Raw genomic sequence first — 22,500 nt, 5'->3', positions numbered from 1 at the left:
AATAACTGACACGGGGCCTGGAGGACCGCCCTTTTATCTGGTGGGGGTAACATGCTTCCTGTCCTGGTAGGAGGAGCCCTAGGTCTCATGGGCTGTCCTGGAAGACGTTTTGAGAGAGAGAATAAAATATTTACAAAAATGTGAGGGATGTACTCACTTTTGTGAGATACTGTATATGTGTGTGTGTATCTATGTGTTTGCCAAAAATGATTTTACAAATTTAATGCAACATCAACGATTTGTTTCACTTAGGTGATTCGGGATATCCTTGTTTACCCTGGGTTTTTACACCCGAATAGTGATCGAGCGGACATTCAGTGTGCTGAAGACCAGATTCCGCTGCGTATCACTCGGGAGGTTTCCTTTGGTATGATCCGGATAAAGTTGGGGATAGGTTCCTTGCATGCTGCATCCTCCACAACATTACCTGGCATGCTGGTCTGCTGCAGGTCATTGATTTGGAGGAAATGGAGGACAAAGAGCACATTTTCACCCTGAAAGTGTCGTACAATCCTCGTGGCAATTAATTTCGCCAGCAGTTCATAGATGAGCACTTCACCAGGTGTGTAACATTTTTGATACTTCAAAATATATTTTGACAAAGCTGGTAAAGTGAAACCTTTTTTATATTTAGTCATTCCCTTATTTACCCTGTGTGCCTCTTTATAGGATTCACATAGGCACATGGATCAAGTGAGGGCTTGGATTGAGTATTGGTTTGGGGTTGGTGGTGTTTTTGTTATGTAAATGGATATTATTAATAGCACACAGGTTTTACTTCTCTTTATGATTTCCTGATGCCAGCAACAGTTATTACACAAAACACATTTCAACAATTGCACACTACACTGATTACAAAATGTATCGAAAAGAAAAAACAAAGGTCAGCCGTGTTAACAAGTACAACAGCATGTGACATATAAAAACCTTTCCAACCATAAAACCGTGGTCTTCAAACTGCAGTTATTTGTATTATTATTTTTACAGGAACTTTGTGGCACCATTTCAGCCTCTGACACACAAGACCCACAGGGGCAATATTCCACCCCAGGACACCCACAGAAGACTCACATAAAGGGGCACTATTCAACCCCAGGACACCCACAGAAGACCCACATAGAGAGACACAATTCCACCTCAGGACACCCACAGAAGACCCATAGAAAGGGGCAATACTCCACTCCAGGACACCCGGAGAAAGGGGCACTATTCCACCCATTACACCCACAGAAGACCCACATAATGGGACACTATTCCTCCCCATGACACCCACAGAAAAGGGCAATATTCCAGAGAAGAACCAGAAAAAGGGGCACTATTCCACCCCAGGACACCCACATATGACCCACTGAAGGGGGCATATTTTAGATTGTACATACAAGAATTTACAAAAAAAAAAAAAAGACTAAATTGGCTAATATGAAAAAAAATAAAAAAAATGGAATAGCGGGTAGCAGGATAGACTGCCAAAACCATTACGGAGCATATAAAACTGCACTAGTAGGCCATACAGTTAAAAAAAAATAATAATAGTGTTCATCTCCGCTAAATTTTTATGACTGTATGTGTGGATAAAGAGAAAAATACAGTTGTGCAAATGAGCGGACAGCTGCTTTTAGTATGCCTGTATTGTTCAGTCGCATCAATCCCATGTGAAAAAGACAGAGCTTAGATCCCCAAGCAGCAATTTAAGGAGACATACATTTGATGATTCAGTTCAAATTTCAATGCCTCCATGTACACATTACTCTTGAAAAGCCGAGCAGGATGCCTCAGATAAGTGCTCCTGAATCCCCAACGCTCCATCCGCATCCATCCGAGCCTCATCACGCTTGGAACAGGTCTGGACCCCACAGATTTGTTCATCATTATCCCCTGCATAGGCCCATACCACTATTGTGCCCATTTCGTGGCCTCAGGCCTAGTCCGCGGGCTTCGGCCTAGTCCATTATGGCCATTCCCAGAGCCATCCTCAGGCTCCCAGGGCCTCATACCTGCCATCCTCCACCCAGGCAGCACTGCATTTCACCTGCCTTTTCCCCAGCTTTGTAGAAGAGCCTCCGGAGTGAGTTGTCAGGGGCTGCAGCCCGCTCTCCCCTCAGTCACAGCTCGAGGCCGGACGCCATTTTAGCTCCATCTGAGCCTCATCACGCCTGGAACAGATCTGGACCCCACGGATTTGTTGGGCATCATCCCCTGCACTGGCCCATACCACTATTGTGGCGATTTGTGGGCTTCGGCTTAGTCAATTACGGCCGTTCCCGGAGCCATCCTCAGGCTCCCACGGCCTCATACCTGCCATCCTCCACCCAGGTAACACTGTATCTCACCTGCCTTCCTCCCAGCCTTGTAGGAGAGCCTCAGGAGTGAGGTGTCTGAAGCTGCAGCCAGCTCTCCTCTCAGTCACAGCTCGGTGCCGGCTGCCATTTTAGCTCAAGCCAGCTCCATCCTCGGGCACAGATAGACTAATACTCTCCATCCTTGCACCAGACTCTGCACATCATTCCTTGCCATCATCCACATTATATGGGAGGATATTTTGGGATTCTGGCCGAGAAATGAAGCTGACCCAGGAGCGCCACTCTGCTCTGACACAAAAGCGCCCAACCAGTCCCTTCACCAGCTCATCAGGCAGCTCCAGAGATGTGACGAGAGCGGGTACCACATCCGATACACAGGAATGGTTAATAGGCCCCCAAAGGCACAAATCTCTCCCACTGTGGATTCTCAGGGAACCAAGATGGCGGCCATGACCCGGCCTCCACCATGGGATAATCAGAGTAACTTCCCATCCAGCACAGCCTTGGAATCCATACACCTTAATCCTCCCTCCCTTGAGCATTAGAGCACACTCACTCACCTAATAGGAGCTGCATCCACGGAATCATTGATAGGACACAGGACTTTTTATTATCCCCTATGGAAGAAAGCTCCGTTCTCCCAGAGTTAAGGGAGGATCTCCATGCCCTCCAGCCTGATATGCCTAATAAGTTAGCAGACTTATTCTCCAGATTCTCAGACATGCTGAGCATTGGAATTTCTCAAACAGCTGCCAAAATTACAGGGGACATTAAAGTGGAACTCCAGACCTTAGGATCCCGCATAGAAACAATCTAATCACACCTGGACACCACAATCGCCGGAAGGGATCAAAACACTGATCGTATACAGGACCTTCAAGACCAGCGAGATGGCCATGTCTAAAATAGACGATCTCGAGAATAGATCTCGCAGATATAACTTCAGGATCAGAGGTCTTCTGGAAAAAGTCAGATGTGCATGCAGTGGTTCACACTCTCATTCAGAGCCTTATCCCCAATATTCACCCCTGCAAATTGGAGGTGGACAAGGCTTTTAGAGCTCTGGGACCCCCCCCCCCCATTCAGACGGACTCCCAAGAGACATTGTGGTGAAATCATATTATTATGAGATTAAGGAAGAAGTTCTGCAGCGGGCATGCTCCATCGCAAATCTTAAGATCCAGGATCATTCTATTCAAATCTTTGCGGATTTATCCCCATCTACCATCCAAAAAAGGAGATCGCTTAAACCGCTCATCTCGGTGCTCGCTCAGAAGGACATAACATACTAGTGGCTATTTCCATTCAATCTCAAGTTTTCCTATAACAAGTCCTATACCTTTGCCAAGCTTCAGGAGGGAGAAAAACTCCTCCTCCATCTGGGACTTATTACTCAGACCCCGTCTTCTCTATCACCTGGACCTGCCGCTGGATTCTCTAAACCAGTGGTCATCAACCCTGTCCTCAGGGCCCACTAACAGGCCAGGTTTTATGTATTACCTTGGGGAGATGCAGACTAGAATACTGCAATCACTGAGCAGCAAATTATATCACTTGTGGTGTATTTCAGTTATCTTGCAAACCTGGCCTGTTAGTGGGCCCTGAGGACAGGGTTGATGACCACTCCTCTAAACGACAGATGCCCATGAGCCCGATTAACTCCGGTGTGGCAGAAACCAAAAACCAAGAGATTCAAGGAATCCGCACTTACCTAAATTGCTTAACTATATGTGATTTATCTAAGCTAGATAAGCTCAAACTTTTTTTCACTCTGGGTCCTTCCCATTTGAATGGCCCCAGCTGGGTCTCTTCGGATCACTTGTTGCACCCCTTCTCTTTTTCAATTTTTCCCACTTTTTGAGGGTAAGAAGGGATTTTGGGGAAAGGTTTGTTTGGGTTCTACACTGGTTCTAGATATTTAAAACATGATACTTTAAATGTACTGTATTATTTATTATTTTTTTATTTATTTTTTCTTTCCTTTAATTGTTATTTTAATTATGGGGCATGTCCTAGCTGATTTCAGCAGGAAAGACCGCACAATTGAAACTACACCGGTAAGAAGATTAACGGGACCCCATGTCTGAATTATACCACTATACCTTCTTTCCATAGCACCGCTGATCCCCTTCTGACCACCCACATGTTAGCCTTTCCTCCCTTTATCCTATAGGACTCCATACAGGCCGAATACGTTACACACCTTGATAGTAAACCAGCTTAATTGAAATAAAACTGCCTATCATAAATTGCTTTTGTTTAGTTATTCAATTTCATATACGTTGTAGTACGAAGGCACTGCAGCCTATTGGTGCCTCTGCCTGAACAGGAGATATGGATTACCACTGCTTCTTCTCTGGCAGAAAAAAGACTCTTTAAATTTGTTTAAGGGAGCGTTGGGGCCTTGCCCCACCTCCCTTCTGAAGATAGCTATATCTTCTCATCATTGTTATACACTTTTTTTCTCCTCTCTTTCTGTTGCTCATGCTTGTCATTCTTCCAGATGTCCTTCCGGAAAATATTGCATCCTTTCCTTACCTGACTTGAATTCCACGAGGCTCACGGGTAAGTGGCTGTGTGTCGCTTGAGCTCCCCCTCCATCTGCTCCATGGCTGAAGCTGATAAACTGACCTCACCCCTACGAATAGTATCCCGTAATACACAGGGATTGAACTCCCAGATTAAAAGAGAAAAAATATTCAATACTACCATAACCAAAAGATTTTTGTGATCTTGTTACAGGAAATAAACTGATGTCACGTACACACGATCGGACTATCCGCCCGTATGTGGTCTCCGGCGGACATTTTTTTCTAAAAAGTCCGGAAGACTTAGAAGTTTTGACTCAAAATTGTCCGCCGGACTCGGCAGTCCGGTGGACAATCCGGCCGTCTGTGTGCTAGTACGCCGGACTTTTGAAATGAACGGACTTGCCCACACACGGAGAAAAGTCAGTTCATTTTGAACGTGGCTCCAGGTAGCCGGGACTAGAGCAGGAGGTCAATGTCGTCACCTCCATCGGTGAGATTGACACGTTGCTGGCCCCGTCACCTGGTATGGACTTAAAGGGAAGCCCTACGCCGAAAAAACGGCGCGGGGGTCCACCCAAAGTCCATATCAGACCCTTATTCGAGCACGCAGCCGGTCAGGAAAGGGGGTGGGGGCGAGAGAGCGCCCCCCCTCCTGAGCTGTACCAGGCCGCGTACCCTCAACATGGGGAGGTGCATTGGGGAAGGGGGGCCCTGCGGCCCCCCACCCCAAAGCACCTTGTCCCCATGTTGATGAGGTCAAGGGCCTCTTCCCGACAACCATGGCCGTTGGTTGTCGGGGTCTGCGGGCGGGGGGCTTATCGAAATCCGGGAGCACCGTTTAATAAGGGGGCCCCCAGATACCGGCCCCCCACCCTATGTGAATGAGTATTGAGATACCATGTACCCCTACCCAGTCACCTGGTGAAAAAAAAGTGTAAAGAAAAAAACACAACACATGTTTTTAAAATACATTTTTTGCACAGCTCCAGTGGTCTTCTGTCTTGGGGGGGGTCTTCTCGCCGGACTTCTCTGCTATCTTCTAGCTCTTTTGCTATCGGAGGAGCCCGGCTTTCTTCTTCATCGCCGCCACCGTCCGGAGGTCTTGTCCCCCTCTTCGGTTCTTCTTGCCGAGCCTTCACTTTCTTCTTACAGCTCTTTTACCAGCGGTGGCCCGGTCTTCTGTTGCCACCGCCTTCTCTTCTTCTCCTCTTCTTCTCCTCCTCTTCTCCTCTTGTTCCTCGAGATGTTGATTCAACGTTCTCTCTGGCCGCAATGACAGAGACGCGTTGTGCGGCGACTTATATAGGGACAGTGGGCGGAGCCACTAGATGTCACATGGTGACCCCGCCCCTTATGATGTCACAGTCCCAGAGGATGCTGGGACTGTGACATCATAAGGGGGCGGGGTCACCATGTGACATGATCTGGTGACCCCGCCCATTGTCCCTATATTTCGCCGCACAACGCGTCCCTGTCATTGCGGCCAGAGAGAGCAGCGAGTCAACATCTCAAGGAAGAAGGAGAAGGCGCGAAGGCGGCGGTGACAGAAAACCGGGCCACCGCTAGTAAAAGAGCTATAGGAAGAAAGTGGAGGCCTGGCAAGAACAACCGAAGAGGGGGACAAGACCCCCGAAGTCGGAAGAAGAGGCGGCGGCAACAGAAGACCGGGCCACCGCTAGTAAAGGAGCTGGAAGAAGAAAGCGGAGGCTTGGCAAGAAGAACCGAAGAGGGGGAGAAGACCCCCGGACGACAAAGAAGAAGAAATCCGGGCTCCTCCACTAGTAAAAGAGCTAGCAGAAGATAGCGCAGAAGACAACTCAAGACAGAAGACCACTGGGGCTGTGCAATAAATTATTTTAAAAACATGCGTTGTTTTTTTCTTTACACTTTTTTTCACCAGGTGAATGGGTAGGGGTATACTCATACTCATTCACATAGGGTGGGGGGCCGGTATCTGGGGACCCCCTTATTAAAGGGGGCTCCCAGATTCCGATAAGCCCCCCGCCCGCAGACCCCGACAATCAACGGCCAGGGTTGTCAGGAAGAGGCCCTTGTCCTCATCAACATGGGGACAAGGTGCTTTGGGGTGGGGGGCGTAGGGCCCCCCGCTTCCCCAAAGCACCTCCCCATGTTGAGGGCACGCGGCCTGGTACGGCTCAAGAAGGGGGGAGCTCGCTCGTCCCCACCCCTTTTCCTGACTGGCAGGGCTGCGTGCTCGAATAAGGGTCTTATAAGAACTTTGGGGGAACCCCCATGCCTTTTTTTCGGCATAGGGCTTCCCCTTTAAGTCCATACCAGGTGATGGGGCCAGCGACGTGTCAATCTCGGCCATGGAGGCAGCAACATTGACCTCCTGCGCTAGTCCCGGCTACCTGGAGCCACGTTCAAAATGAACTGACTTTTCTCTGTGTGTGGGCAAGTCCGTTCATTTCAAAAGTCTGGCGGACTCCCGCCATTGTCCGGCGGTTTGTCCGCCGGACCTACTCTGCCGGCAAAGTCCGGTTGTGTGTAGGCAGGTCCGCTCGTTCGGAAAGTCCGACAGACCTCTGCTGCAAAGTCCGGCGGTTGGTTTGCCGGACTAAGTCGGCTGGATAGTCCGATCGTGTGCGGCATAATTCCCAAATTATTACCTCGCTAATGCCGTAAATAAGACTAAGGGTATAGCAATTTTTTTCTCACACAAATCGAAATCCACACTCCAGCTGGAACATAGATTTGGATGGAAGATTCATTCTAATCAATGGAGTGTTGGATGACCGACTTTACTCTTTGTTTCTTATTATGCACCCAATCGAGGCTAAGCAAAATTCTTTGAATAAATGTTCCAGAAACTGGGACTCATGCTGGAAGGCACAACTGTGATGGGAGGAGATACCAACATAGCTTTTGACTCAGGCTTGACAAAAAGCGCCCACCGGGTACTCAAACTACCCACCCAAACAAAGCTTACGGATAGCTAGACTCATTCACCAACATAAATTAATTGACATTTGGAGAGAACTCAATTATCAAACTCAGTACTATACCCATTTTTCGCACCCACACCAATTCTTTTCCAGAATTGACCATATCTACCTGTCTACCAGGCATATACCTCTAGCACACAAATCAGTTATAAGAGATACTGTGTGTTCTGACCACAATGGTTTTTCTTGTAGAAGGAGCCCAGAGTCCTCATGGAAGGAATCACTGGAAGCTTAACAAATCAATACTTAGTGACCTGGTGAGATCAATTGAAATTGAAAAAGCCTTCAATGACTACTTCTCCCTAAATGACAAGGAAGATCTAAACCCTGAAACTCTGTGGACGACCCATAAAGCCACCATCAGAGGGAAACTTCTCCAGATTTCTTCCCAAATCAAACGAGCAAATAAAGCAGACATAGGTAAGCTATAAAAGGAATTCCTAACTATTAGCAAGCTACATAAGAGACCCTAAATCTATTCTGGCAGCCAAACTTGATGAGGCCAGACTGGCTTTAAACCTTGCTCTTACATTAAGAGCAGAGAAAAATTTACAATGGAATGGGGCCCAGTTTTACCAAATGAGAAATAAAATGGATTCAATGCTAGCAACTGGTCTAACTCCCAAACTTCGCTCTACTACCTTACCAAAAATACGGCTCCCAAATGGATTTGGGACACACAACCCTCAGAAAATGAGCGCCTTCAATGATGTCTGTAAAACTTTATATAGCGGAGGGTCACAGGGGGATCAGGCTGGTATTGACTCCTTTTTAGACTCTTTACCTATTCCTGAAAACAGGAGTTAAGACAGGAGTCTCTAACCTCTATCTGACCTCCATCCTCCCCTCCATTTTTAAAGATCCCACTGCAAGGGGCAACCAGACAGCTCTCCAGAATGTCAGGCTGACAGCAAGCCAGATTCACCAGAACCAGAGTGTTTAACGGGGACCACCGCAGCCAGGTAAGCTCGTGCCTCCACTCCCCCCCCCCCCCCCCCCCCCTAGTGATTGTTCCAGGGACTCCGTCCGACCGCCTACGAGGGTCAGGAAGGAATTTTTGCCCCACAGGTGCGTTTGGCTGCTACTGCCAGGGGTTTTTTCGCCTTCCTCTGGAACAAACTGGAACAAACGGGAACAACCGTAGGTTAGCATACCCCTACCTCCGGCCTCCATTCCATTTTTCACGCTATCCTAGGACGACTACTCCAGATCACAGCCAGACTTCTTTTCTGAGCGGAGACCTTCACCTCAAGTAAAGGTAGCCGGAACAGCCAGCAACCGAATACAACAACTTCTTCCGCATCCATATAGGCATCCCCTGATCAACTTGCGCGCTAATAGCCTCAAGCACGGCGGCAAGTCTGATACCTAGCCCCTCCTCAGATCAATACCCTGATCAGGATCATCATCTTAGGCCCATAGTACCATCAACAGCATCCACAAATCATGTGCTACTTCAAATACTCAGCTGAAGTTCTGCACAGACTAAGGAACATCAACATCACATTGCCATCTTCCATACAAAAAATACTTCAAAGAGAACAACTATTAAAAACCGGACGACAAGCAGCTCCCAACCACAGAAAGACATCTACTCGACCACTAGAATTAGATTGCGCCTTGATTAACGCCAGGTCTGCAGTCAAACATAGACTGGAAGTACACAACTTCATCATCGAGAACAATGTAGACTGCCTCTTCATCACCAAAAGCTGGTTAACCTCTGACTGCAACACCATCCTCACCGAATTGGTGCCGGAAAACTACAGGATCCTAACCGAACACCGGATAGGGAAAAAAGGAGGAGGCCTAGCAGTGACCTTTAAAGGTCACCTGGATCTTACTAAACCATCATCTCAGAACCCAGTGCCTTTTATGGAAACCCTGATGCTACGTCTTCAACCAACACCCCATGACACCACTCATATTCTACTGTGCTACAGACCACCGGGACCAAATTCCAATCTTCTTTCACCCCTCACGGAATCCTTTGCAATGCACACCCTAAAATTCAAAAATTTCCTGGCACTCAGATTTCAACCTTTGGGCAAATGAGCCCAAAGACCCCATTGCGACTGCCTGCATCAATCAACTAGAAGAACTGGGTCTCCAGCAACTGATAAAGACTCCCACGCATGGGTCAGGACACACCCTGGACCTCATTTTCAAACAGAATATTGACGTCAACATACTTGACAACATAACATTGCCATGGACAACACACCATCACCACGCCATCAAATTCAAAATCGCTACCAACCATCAACGAAAATCCTGTAATAACGCACTGGACCAGATCGCATAAAAAACTGTACTCCGAATCCTTCAAATCCACTCTGTCCAACAAGATAACTACAATAACCTTAAACCACTCTACGAAGGAAACACTCAACTCCCTGAACAGGGGATTGCTGCAATCAGCAGACTCGGTAGCACCAAAACGCAGGGCTCTCATCAGGAAGAAAAACTCTGGATGGTTTAATAGCTCCCTTGCCATACTAAAGCAAAAACGCAGAAGAGCAGAAAGAACATGGAGAAGAAATACCACCGAGGAAAACCACTTTAACTACAAAGGTCTCACAGAGAATTATCGGAAAGCAATCTTCAAAGCAAAAAAGGACCACTTCTCATATCAAATCTCAACGGCCGCAAACCAACCACGGGAACTGTTTAAACTGGTTAAAGCAGGAGTCCGCCGGGAGTTCCGCCGTTTTAAAAAAAATAAAAGCCAGCAGCTACAAATACTGCAGCTGCTGACTTTTACAATAATGACACTTACCCGCCCAGCACGCCCGCGATGTCAGCACCCGAAGCCGATCTCTCGAGTGCTGCCGCCGCCATCTTGGGTATGGGAATCAGGAAGTGGATCCCTACTGCGCATGCGCGAGTCGCGCTGCGCAATAAGGATGGTCCCCGCTGTCTCTGGGATCAGTGTGTTTCCCAGCAGGCAGCGGGGGACTTTCGGAAAGGGGCGTAGATTCTGCGGAAAGGGGCGTACCTTCTGCAGAATCTACGCCGGAAGTGGGTGCAGATACCTGTACTGTACAGGTACCTGCACCCCCCCTCCCCCCTGAAAGGTGCCAATTGTGGCGCCAGAGGGGGGGAGGATTCCAATGAGCGGAAGGTCCACTTTAGGGTGGACCTCCGCTTTAATCAATCAATGAATCCGGTGTGCCTAGAACCCCCAAAAAGTGAATCCCAGGATTACTGTGACAAACTGTCGGATTTTTTCATTGATAAAGTCAAAACCATCAGGGAAACAATTTGTCAGAAGAAAACATCCAACCTCGGCCAGCAAATGCCTAAAGAGGATGTCTGCACCAACATACCGCAACCGCCCAAATTTTCACTATCCCCAATTACCGAAGACACCGCAAAAAACATCATTAATAAACTGCGTGACAGTACCTCACCTATTGACAATCATTCTCACAAAACTACTGAAAGAATGCTCCGACATCATGGCTCCAACCATAACCCACCTCATAAACCAATCATTCCACGAAGGGATTGTTCCCAGCATCCTCAAACAAGGCATTGTCAAACCTCTACTCAAGAAACCAAACCTGGACCCTTAGGATCCAAACAACCGTAGGCCAATTACAAGCCTCAACACCATTTCTAAGATCATGGAGAAAGCTGTAGTGCATCAGCTACAACTCCACCTGGATACTCACAAACTCCTGGACCCGCTGCAATCAGGCTTCCGCCCGGGTCATGGAACAGAAACAGCTCTCCTCAAGATTTGGGATGACGCCCTCGAAGCAGCAGATGACGGAGAGTGTCTCCTCGTACTGCTAGACCTAAGAAGTAGCCGGAGTCCAAGACATAGATCTCCAATGGTTCGCGTCCTTCCTAGGAAATCGATCACAGACAGTGAAACTAGGAAAATTCCTCTCCGAAACTCGGGCAGTCACCTGTGGAGTCCCTCAAGGCTCTCCTTTGTCACCCGTTCACTTCAACATTTACATTCGCCCACTCCTTCAAATCATCAGATGCTCAGATCTCTGCTTCCACTCTTACGCTGACGACACGCAACTTTATTTCCGGATCAATGGAAAAAAAGATCACCAACAACAACTTGAAAACTGCCTCAAATCAATAGAGGACTGGATGACCACTAACTCCCTCCAGCTGAATGAATCAAAGACAGAGCTTCTTATCTTACACCCAAATCATAAGCCCGCAACCAAAACCTCTTGGTCTCCACCAACCGTCTTTGGGCAGACTATCTCCCCAAAGACCAAAGCGAAGAGTCTCGGGGTTATTTTAGACGCACAAATGTCAATAGATGCGCAAATAAGAGCAGTAGTCAGTGCATCTCGCCATCTGCTGCGCATGCTTCACAGACTCATCCCTTTTATCCCAAAGAGTGACAAAGCAGTGGTAGTTGGAACAATCATTAATTCACGACTGGACTACGCAAATTCGCTTTACATAGGATTACCACAATATCAACTTGCGCGATTACAACTGATCCAAAACACGGCGGCAAGGCTGATAACAGGAAAAAAAACCCTGGGAATCCATCTCTCCTTCACTGAGGAGCTTACATTGGCTAACCGTAAAAAATCGGATCACGTTCAAGACCCTTTGCCTCACCCACAAATGCGTGCATAGAGAAGCTACGCAATACCTAATGGAGAAAATTAATCATTACACACCAAACCGCAGTCTTTAATCAGCCAACAAAAACCTCCTCCTCGTGCCCAAAGCCCGGTATAAATCCAAGGGGGATCGGAGATTCGCTGTCCAAGGGCCTCGGCTATGGAATGCTCTACCAATCAACATCCGCCTGGAAGAAAATCACCTGGCTTTTAGGAAAAAAACTCAAGACCTTCCTCTTTTAGCAGATGATCAAAGCTCGCCACAGCGCCTAGAGGCTATTCAGTTCACATTGTGCGCTATACGAGTATTTCATTAATTCATTCACATGGCATGATTCTCACATTCCCTACCTAGGGTGCATTTACTGTCTAGGATAGATCAGCTATATGCAACCAATTATCCGCCAATATTTCGCAACCAATTATCCGCCAATATTTCGTAAATTGGAATCGGATTTCTGTGAATGGTCTCGACTACCTATATCATGGCTAGGGAGGGTTCACGCTATAAAGATGACACTACTTCCACGTATACTCTCTATTTCTTTCGGTGCCTACCCATACCTATTAAAATGGATCATTTGAAACACTTTCAGGCAAAAATGATAGCCTTTGTTTGGGGATCAAAGGGGCACAGGCTAGCTAAGGGGGTCCTTTTTAGAGCCGAAACAAGGGAGGGATGGGGTTACCTAACCTACACAGGTATTACCAAGCAGCGCAATTAGCCCAAATATCAGTGATCTAGTCCCGGATTGCAAAACCTGATTGGGTGCATATGGAAAGGGAAGCAGCACCACAATTTACACTAGATTTCTTACTGGGGAGTCATCCTAGTAAACGACTAGCAATTCTTGCCCCAACATTATCTCGATCGATGTCAGTATGGGACAAACTCGGAGCTAATATCTCAGTTTAAGCCGCTGGCCCATTTATTCCACAATCCCCAATTCTCCCCAGGCATGAACATTAGAGCCTTTCAATGGTGGCTGAACAAGGGGCTATACAGAATATGCCATTATTTTAACTCATCAGGTTCACTCACCCTCAATCACTGTATCAATATCCTTGAAATGCCCCCTGTTTGCAGACACCAACAAATCTCTCACTTCGTACACTCCATTTGGGAATCCAAACCCTTACCACCTAGCATAACACCATATGAACATTGGTGTGGCCAGCTTACGGAGCGGGGGGGGGGGATCTTGTGATATATACAAGTCACTAGCTGTAGAGCACTCTTAAACAACCTGTATGTTGGCCTGAGAAAGTGAGCTCAAACAGGAATGGGAGCTGGACGAATGGCACAGAGTGATTACATGGTCGAATCGAGGTATACTCAACGTATCTCTGATGGAGGCAGACCTAAAATTTCTAACTAGATGGTACTTGGTTCCCACTAGACTTGCTAAATTATATCCTTCAACTTCCCCCCTATGTTTCAGAGGATGCAATCACACAGGCACTGTGATCCATGTTTGGTGGAATCGTTGGCTTTGTTCCGGAATAACCAATAACTCTTCCCTGTCTAGATTTCTTGTTCTGCAGATGGTACAGCTTCTCCTTCTCTCTGCAGTCTGCTCCCTTTTTGGGTCTTTGTGGTATTGTTGGAACAGTGATGGCCTCTGTAGTTCTTCTTTGTGTCATGAAAACATCACCTTACAATGCATTTTCATCCTCGATCAGTGTAGTAGGAGAAAACGGTGCAACTACTTTATTGTCTGATTCCTATTGGAATTGCGAGAACTTCTTTATCTGAAAAGAGCAGCAATGTGCCTGGATCAGAATTGGAACCTGTAAACAAAAATGCCATATTAAACACATGTCGCTGATATTGATTTTTTATTTTTTTGGGCTCAAGATGATTATATCAACTGTTCCCTACAATAAAGAAAAAAATTATAAGGAAAAAACACCAAAGTATGCCTCCGAAACGCAGGGCATTCCAGCAACCACAGCAAACCCCTCGGACCGATCTGGATCGCTGGATAACTTTTTTTTCCGGGACCCGCAGAGGAACAGCAGGTACCTCAAAATGGCACCCATTGAGAGCACTGCCCGGGCGGCCTCCCCCAACAGCTATCCATACATGCCACTGCTGTCTCTTCTTCCCCCTCCTTTTCATCTGGATCTGACAGAATAGCTAGACAGCCTGATGCCTGGGGGGACAAAGACATCTGTTCTCCTACCTAAGGCTGACCTGGAGCGGTTTACTCAGAGTAGAAAAAGTACTGCACCAAGACGTGGAAGTTGAAGCAATACAGGCAGACACGGCCCACCTGGGAGGCAGGGTAGAGGTCCTGGAGGCACAGTGGAAAAAGACCACCCCTGCCATGCAGGCCCTCTATGATGGATGTACAATGCAGGACTGCAGAATTAACTCCCTACTAGATCAAATAGATGATTTTGAGAACAGGAGTGGCAGGGTTAACATCCACATTAGAGGCCTGCCTAAAGCCATAAATCTGAAAGATATCATACCCACCCTGCAAGGGGTCTTCAAGCAAATATTAGGCCACCAAGTGCCTGACCATATAGAAATAGACCGGGCACATAGAGCCCTGTGGTCCCCATCTGAGGATCCTGCCTTTCAGCTACTAAAGATGGCCAGCAGTTCACACTGTGGAACAAAGATGACCTACCCCAGTTCTTGGATTCCCTTGGACTGTCTCCTGTAGACATCCCCGATTGGAGAACTTCGACGGAGATACCTCTCCCATCCTGCCCAGAACCTTGGTGTCTGGCCCACTGAAGACAACACAAAGGGCCCAGGCGGGGTCCCTCTGGTCAAGCACCCCATCTCTCCCTCCCCACGGGAGACAACCTGACTGGCTGAACTGTCCACTGCTGACTTCCATGCCACTTCTGGAATACCACCAACACCCCCACCCTCCGGCTGCTGTACCATTTATTTATTTTTATTTTTTTTGCCTTAGGCTGAGGTGCAGGCCTTGCACCAAGTGCTGACAGTGGGTCCCCTTTCGGACTCGCTTTCCATGCCCTACCACTTACCCTCAATAGGTCAACTCCTTGGAGTTATGTTCCTTTTTGGGGAATGCTGCTGCTCGCTGGCCTCCACTGCCTCACCTCCTCGTCTTGAGGAGGGAGTGGTGGCTCCCGACTAGTGGTGATATCGCACTTTGGTGCGCCTTTTTTGTTTTGTTTAGTATGTTTTGTTATGTTTATTATGTCTTACGTGTATTTCACCTGCAATATCTGAGGTTTGTTTTTTTAGGCTCTTGTCCGTGCTATCGCTGCTCCTTGCTGCCTGGTCTGGCGTGCTGTGGGTCTCTCTTTTTCTCCTGGAGACCCGGTTGCTTCACTATGTTATTTGTCAACATGGCCTCTCTGAAAGTCATTTCGTATAACGTGCATGTCCTTGGATCACCCTCGAAACGCAGTAAGTTGTGGCTTGAGATGAAACGTTTGGGGGCACACATCCTTTTTTTGCAGGAAACACACTTCTGCACTGACTCGGTCCCCCGCTTCCTTACTCATCTATACAAAGAATGGTACCTCAGTAACTCCCCTTATCCCAAATCTGGGGGGGGGGGGGATGCCATAGCGGTTCACAAGCAATGCCCCTTTGTACTAGAGGACCAATTGATAGACCCTAATGATAGGTTTGTCTTCAAAAAGGGCACCATTTTCACCTGTAGGTTTTACATTTGCCGCTGTGTACACCCCGAATAGCAAACAACTCGCCTTTTTGGACTCTGTCCACATTCAGGGAAGGGCAGCTCAACCTAGGGGTCGACTTTAATGTTAGCCCCCAACCCACAGCTAGACACATCCTCAGGCCAATCTGCCCATTCATTCGCCTTCTTGAAGCACTTTAGGAATTCCCTGCAGGTGCACCACCTGGTCGACTGTTGGAGATTGTTCTACCCCTCAGGCAGAGAATATAGCTATTTTTCGGCCATCCATAATGTCTAAAAACATATAGACCTATTGGTAATGGACCAGTTTTCCCTTGACTCCTTGGCTGGCACATCCATTGACTCCATAACCATATCAGATCACGCCCCAGTTTCCATCTCCCTGCATCCCCTGTCTTCAAATGCGGGGACGTGGAACTGTCGCCTGAATGAATGTATCTTAGATGAGCAGTGGCTCAGAACAAGACAGGCGAGGTGGGAATAGGCTCGGTATGGGAAGGACATAAAGCAGTGGTTCGAGGGGAGCTGATATTCCAGGGGGCTAGACTAAAGAAGGCTAGGGATGGGGAAATGCAGACCCTCCTATCCAAGATGCACTCATCCAAACTCATTCACAAATGACGCGTCACCCCAGAACTGGCGTCAGAACTGCAATCCCTTAGACAAGACCTGGCTACTTTACTAGGCATTCGGATTAGGGTGCGAATACACCACGTTGCACACAAATTATATCAATTTGGCAACAAGTGCGGGAGATTACTGGCTAGAGTTCTCCAATGTCAACACGACGCCAGACATGTACACAAACTCACACCACGACTGGATCAACTGTGATCCACTCCTCGAAAAAAGCCAGTACCTTTAGGGACTACTATGCCCAACTGTACCACCTTCCTGGCACCCTACCTGGTTCCACGAAAACTCAGAAAGTGGATTGCATTTCACAATATGACAGGCCCAGTCCCCACAACTCGCTGCTTCAATTGACGAACAGCTGGACGCTCCCTGTCAGAAATTGAAGTGTTTATTAAAGACCTCCCCAAGGCTTCACAAAGGCCTATTAAAGACATTTCTATCTCTACTGTCCAGCCCCATGTGGGCCTATTTTACGGACTTAGCTTCAGGAACCACGATGCCCAGGGAGGTGCTGATGGCAAATATCTTAGCCCTCCCAAAGTAGGGGAAGGTTCATGCTATACCGGGGAATTCTAGGCCTATCTCTCTTTTGAATACTGACATAAAAATATTAGCAAAAATTTTGGCCAATAGACTCATGCACCTCGACCAGAAAGGGTTCATCATGGGGAGAAAAGTCAAGGACAATTCTAATAGAGCACTCCAACTAACTCACTGGGTTGAGTCTCAGGTGAGGGCACATCCCTGTTTCTTGTTTTCCACTGATGGCGAGAAGGCATTTGACAGGGTGGACTGGACTTGCATGCAAACAGTGCTGACCAGACTTGGCTTAGGCCCAAATATGCTATCATGGATATCCTCCCTCTATAGCTCTCCGACAGCCAAAGTGAAAGTGAATGGGATGCTGTTTGATGCATTTCCATTCCGCAATGGGACGCGGCAGGGATGCCCTCTATACCCCCCCCCCCCCTCATGTTTGCATTAACCCTCAAAGCACTGCTTAACAAGATCCACTTGAACTGTCTTATTCTATGTCTTGGATCCCCCAATTTCGCTACCTAACATCCTGGCTAAATTGAAAGACTTCAACCCACTGTCCAATTTTAAAATGAACTACAAGTAGGAGATCCTATCCCTGAATGTGCCTACAGGCTTGCGTACACAGCTGCAGACCTCTTTCTCTTACACCTAGTGTCAAACCTCACTAAATACCTGCCCACAAGCTGCTCACAGCTTTACAAATGCAGTTATATGACACTGCTTTCCAGTATAAGAACCTAAAGAATTAGGATAGGACTGCTTTTTTCGTGGATGGGCCGAGTCAGTGTTTTAAAGATGAATTTTTTGCCCCACATTTTGTTCTTTTTGCAGATGGTGCCTATCCCACTGCCCAGACCTTTCTTCTCAACCCTCAACAGCTTGTTTCTGCAATATATATGGTATGGGGAAAGCCTCCGGTTGGTCCTCTGCACGATACAACGCCCTAAACGTAAAGGCGGTATGGGTGTCGCGGTAGTTCAGAGATACTATGAGGCAATAGTGCTACAACAAATCTTGGACTGGTATCATAATGTAACTCTTAAACTCTGGGTACCACTTGACAAATTCTTGACTGGCCGGAATTTGTCATATGCCCCATGGGTCCCTCGGGAGAGTAGGGGACTTTCGGCACATGTCTCTCCCACGGCCGCCCATGCTCTGGCAATTTAGGGTGCCTTGAACAAAAAGGGAGAGCTCGCACCTCCCAATTTCCCCCCCTTGCCTCCCCTAGGTGGCTTCACCTGGTTTGCTCCAGGGGAACACCCCTCCTATTTATGGGCCTGGCAAGCTGTCCAAGAGTCCAGATGTGGAAAATGTATTCTAGACCAGGGTCTACTGCTGCTGGTCACACTGGGAATGCAGTATGGTACCTTCACCTGGACGAATGGCGCTATAGACAGCTCCAACACTTTATTCATAGTCGGCCCCAGGGTGTCCGATCTCCCACCATGGCATGCCCCTTCGAATGGCTTTGCATGTCGACTTGGACTATTCCACACACAATTTCTGTGCTATACAATTTATTACAATCCCTGAATAGTGAAGGGGAAGCCAAGATACATTGGGGAGTGGGAGAGAGACCTTCAGCATGTCTTTACCAAGACTCAGATCACTTGTACCGTCTCACGCACTCAAGTTCAGTGGACACAAAAATGCAGGGAAATAGCTATAAGGTTTTGACCAGTTAGTATAGAGTCCCTTCCAAACTAGCCAGGATATACCTACTGGAAAGAATGTGGCCTTAAGGGCACATTCCTCCACATATGGTGGAAATGCCCCAGGTTACGGCCCTTCTGGCTAGACATCCACACACAGATCATGATCATTTCAGACCTGGAGCTCCCGGATTCCCCGTTGGAATCCTTACTGCATGTTCCCACCACTCCTCTTGGCCAATACCGCAAATCAGTACTCAGTGCGCTAGGAGACTAATCCCGATATATTGGAAGAAATCACAAATTCCTACACATACTGAGTGGATTCATTTAGTGAATAATATCATGGCAGCAGAGGAGTGGATAGCCAAATGTAAAGATGGCTACGAAAAGTTTTATTCCTGCTGGGCCGCTTGGATGCACTATTTAGGTAAAACCATACCGGGCGCCCTAGGGTCCCTATGGGCGGCAGACCCCTCTGACTAATGGGATCGGGCTGTGGGGGTTCAGGGGTTACTCCGGAATATCCTGGCAGGATGAGCAGCCTTGAGAAGCCTTTCTCAACTCATTTGTTTTACCCTGTTTTGTAGGTTTTTTATTTCATTATTTAATTTTTATCCTGTTTCTTTTTTTTTTCCCCATTGTTCTGTTATCTCTGGGTACTTCCAGTATCCTGTCCTTGTCTGAAGGTCCGAACCATTATCGATGGTATACCAGGGAGGTTATAACAGGGGTGATTCATTGATGTCCGAGTTCATAAGACACAGTTTAAATATGATGTCCCCTATACCTCTAATGTATCCTTACCTGACTGTCCCTAAAGGGCCTAAACAGACTAATATGTAGGGCTCAGACGAGGGCTCTCTAAGTATGTTCCTACTATTATTTGTATGTTTTTTGTTTTACGTTCTTTTGTATGCTGTTTTATGCAAACATTTTCAAATTAAAGATTACATAAAAAAAAAAAAAAAAAAAAAAACATTAATTAGGCAGTTCTTACATCCAAGAATTTCTGAAAAAAAGGGAAAAAAATAAAATAAAAATTGGTGCTTTCGGGGGGCGTGGCTAGCCGCGGAGCGAGATGGCCGCCTGAGATCTGAGCTCCGCTCCACGGCAGGCTTATACAGCGACACAGCAGCGACGGACCTTCTCTCTCTCGTTCGTCAGAGAGAGGGGGGTTGAGGGACATGCAGCGGCATGCCCGGACGCCGCCATCCACCGCCGCAGCCACGCCTGGTGACTGAATTCTTCGGCCGCATGGATCAACCGTCCAGCCAAGATGGCACCGAACGAGCTAGCAGCGACACCGGCCCTGCATCGCACAGACCCGCACAGGCCTCACAGCAGTCTACACCTCCTGCACACCCATCGCTAGACCGCAGCGCCAGAGAGGAAGCAGAAGAGATGGATAGCCTCCCCCCATCGTTTCACACAGGAGATGTGCCACAGGAGAGAGGTAAGAGACTGGCCTCCTCCCCATGCAACTCTCCCCATAAGGCTCATGTGGCTAAAAAACATCATGGCACTGACCCTGGCTCTGCTCCTGCTGCACCAACCCCACTGTCCACCCTGGCTGCCATACCAGTAACCGATAATCCTGTGTCTGAGAGCATGCTAAAATCCATGTTACTCACCCTGCAGAAAGACCTCCACAGGGAACTACAACTCTCCCTATCCCAAGTGCATGACAGACTGGAATGTCTGGAGGACAGAGCGGACATGACGGATGAGCACGTTTCTGACATGAGTAAAGCTCACAATGAACTTCTTGATGCTCACGAACACCACACAGAAGAAATCCAAAAAATAAAATTAAAGCTCGCAGACCTGGAAGATAAGTCCAGGCGTAACAACATCAAATTTAGGGGGATCCCTGAAACCGTACCACCCACTGACTTGCCAAATTACCTTCAACAGCTTTTCCTTACCCTGATTCCTAATCTCACGCCCCAAGACCTGATCATTGATCGAGCACACAGAATAGCAAAACCAGACCATCTCCCAGCTGACACACCCCGTGACGTCCTGGCCAGGATTCACTTTTATCAGATTAAGGAACAGCTACTTCGTGCAGCCAGGAATCTGAGACCTCTGCCAGCTCCTTACAGCAAAATTGCTCTTTTTGCGGATTTGTCTCCCGCCACCATGGAGCTCCGCAGATCATTCTCCCCGGTTACATCCCTGCTCCAGGAACACAATATTGCACATCGGTGGGGCTATCCGACCAACCTATTGGTCACCTACCAACAAAAAATAATACCGATTCTGTCTCCCAAGGATGGCTACAAAAAGCTAACTAATTGGGGCCTACTCCCCATCCGCACGAAACCACACGTGCAGGAGAAACACTCTACTGGAACGGCACACCCACCTCGACGTCCTTCAAATGGAAGGGATAAAGTCTGATGCCTCCTAAGAAACAGTTATGTCCCTTGCATGCACAAGCCTGCCAGGGCGACCTTTCAGTTTCACACCCCCAACGATTTGAAGTGTGCCAAGCACACTGGCGTATACTCCTTTTTGCTTCTAGCAATACACGAAGTTAAGGTCCTCTGGTTAATCCCTTCTGTACTTTTTGCTCTTATTTTTTTTTGTTATTGTTATTTTATTTACAACTGCTTTATCGTTAATCCACTGGTATCTAACGTTTTGTGACTGACCACCCGGTCCCAGAGATCCGTCTCTCTATTGAATAATCCTATTAGTAGAGGACATTGTGCTCCTCGTCTTGTTTTTTTTTTTGCAGGCCAAGGCTCACAGCTTGTAAAGTGTGTATGCTACATTGTACAATTGCCATATCTACACGGTGTAATACTCTGTTCTCTGTAACCTGTGGCCGCGCTCGACGTCTGTGCATAACCTCTACCACTCTAACATTATGCCACTCAAGATAGTATCCCTCAATGTCAAAGGGCTTAACTCCCCTTTCAAAAGAAACCTCCTCTGGAAAGAAGCTTGCAAACAACAAGCTGATATACTATGTGTACAGGAAACGCATTTTCTAAATTCTAACCCTCCCAAATGCACACACAAAAATTATTCTCATTATTTCTTCTCCAATCATAGTCAGAAAAAAAATGCAGAGTGATGATAGCCGTCAACTCCAACCTGACCTTTGTCCTGCATCATATTGACACAGATGAGGATGGTAGATACATAATAATGACGGCTACAATTGACAATCGCCACGTAACACTGGTGAATGTCTATGCACCCAATACGTCTCAGAAAAAATTCTATAAACAGCTTAAAGCCAAATTACACCTACTCAAGCATGACTCCCTTGTTATTTGTGGAGACTTTAATGCCATTCCAGATCCACTACTAGACTCCACCAACCCCGGCAGGAAGGAAACTTCCGCCCTTTCCGCGTTTATGGACTCTGAAAACCTATATGACCCATGGAGGTGTGCACACGATGTTGAGCGCGACTACACTTTTTATTCCCATCCTGGTAATTCTTACTCTCGGATTGACCTCTTTCTCACGAACAAAACAGCACTACTAGCCTCCGCAAAATCCCACATTGGCATGATCACATGGTCAGACCATGCACCAATCTCCCTGATCCTGTTTCCCCAAGCTTGCCCCACTAACCACTCTGTTTGG

The 22,500-nt window shown here is 47.4% G+C and overlaps 1 protein-coding gene across 7 annotated transcripts in view; it reads left to right on the top strand.

The window, feature by feature from the left end:
- Nucleotides 1-22,500, top strand: part of IPPK (inositol-pentakisphosphate 2-kinase) — a 1,165,378-nt gene that overhangs the window by 378,070 nt on the left and 764,808 nt on the right. Inside the window, exon 1 of one of the 7 annotated variants that reach the window (XM_077452472.1) lies at nt 349-562. The exons of the other annotated variants lie outside the window; for them this stretch is intronic. Within the exon in view, the coding sequence (XP_077308598.1) occupies nt 547-562 (16 nt within the window). The 5' untranslated portion in view covers nt 349-546. Of the gene's footprint in view, nt 1-348; nt 563-22,500 lie in introns of those variants that run through there. 7 annotated transcript variants of the gene reach the window in all.

The sequence above is a fragment of the Lithobates pipiens genome, unplaced genomic scaffold (assembly GCF_037356315.1).
Source record: "Lithobates pipiens isolate NorthernLeopardFrog02 unplaced genomic scaffold, aLitPip1_a1.2 Scaffold_23, whole genome shotgun sequence".
NCBI lineage: Eukaryota > Metazoa > Chordata > Amphibia > Anura > Ranidae > Lithobates > Lithobates pipiens.
Note: the sequence above shows the minus strand (reverse complement) of the source record. Positions and strands in the feature narration are given on the sequence as shown.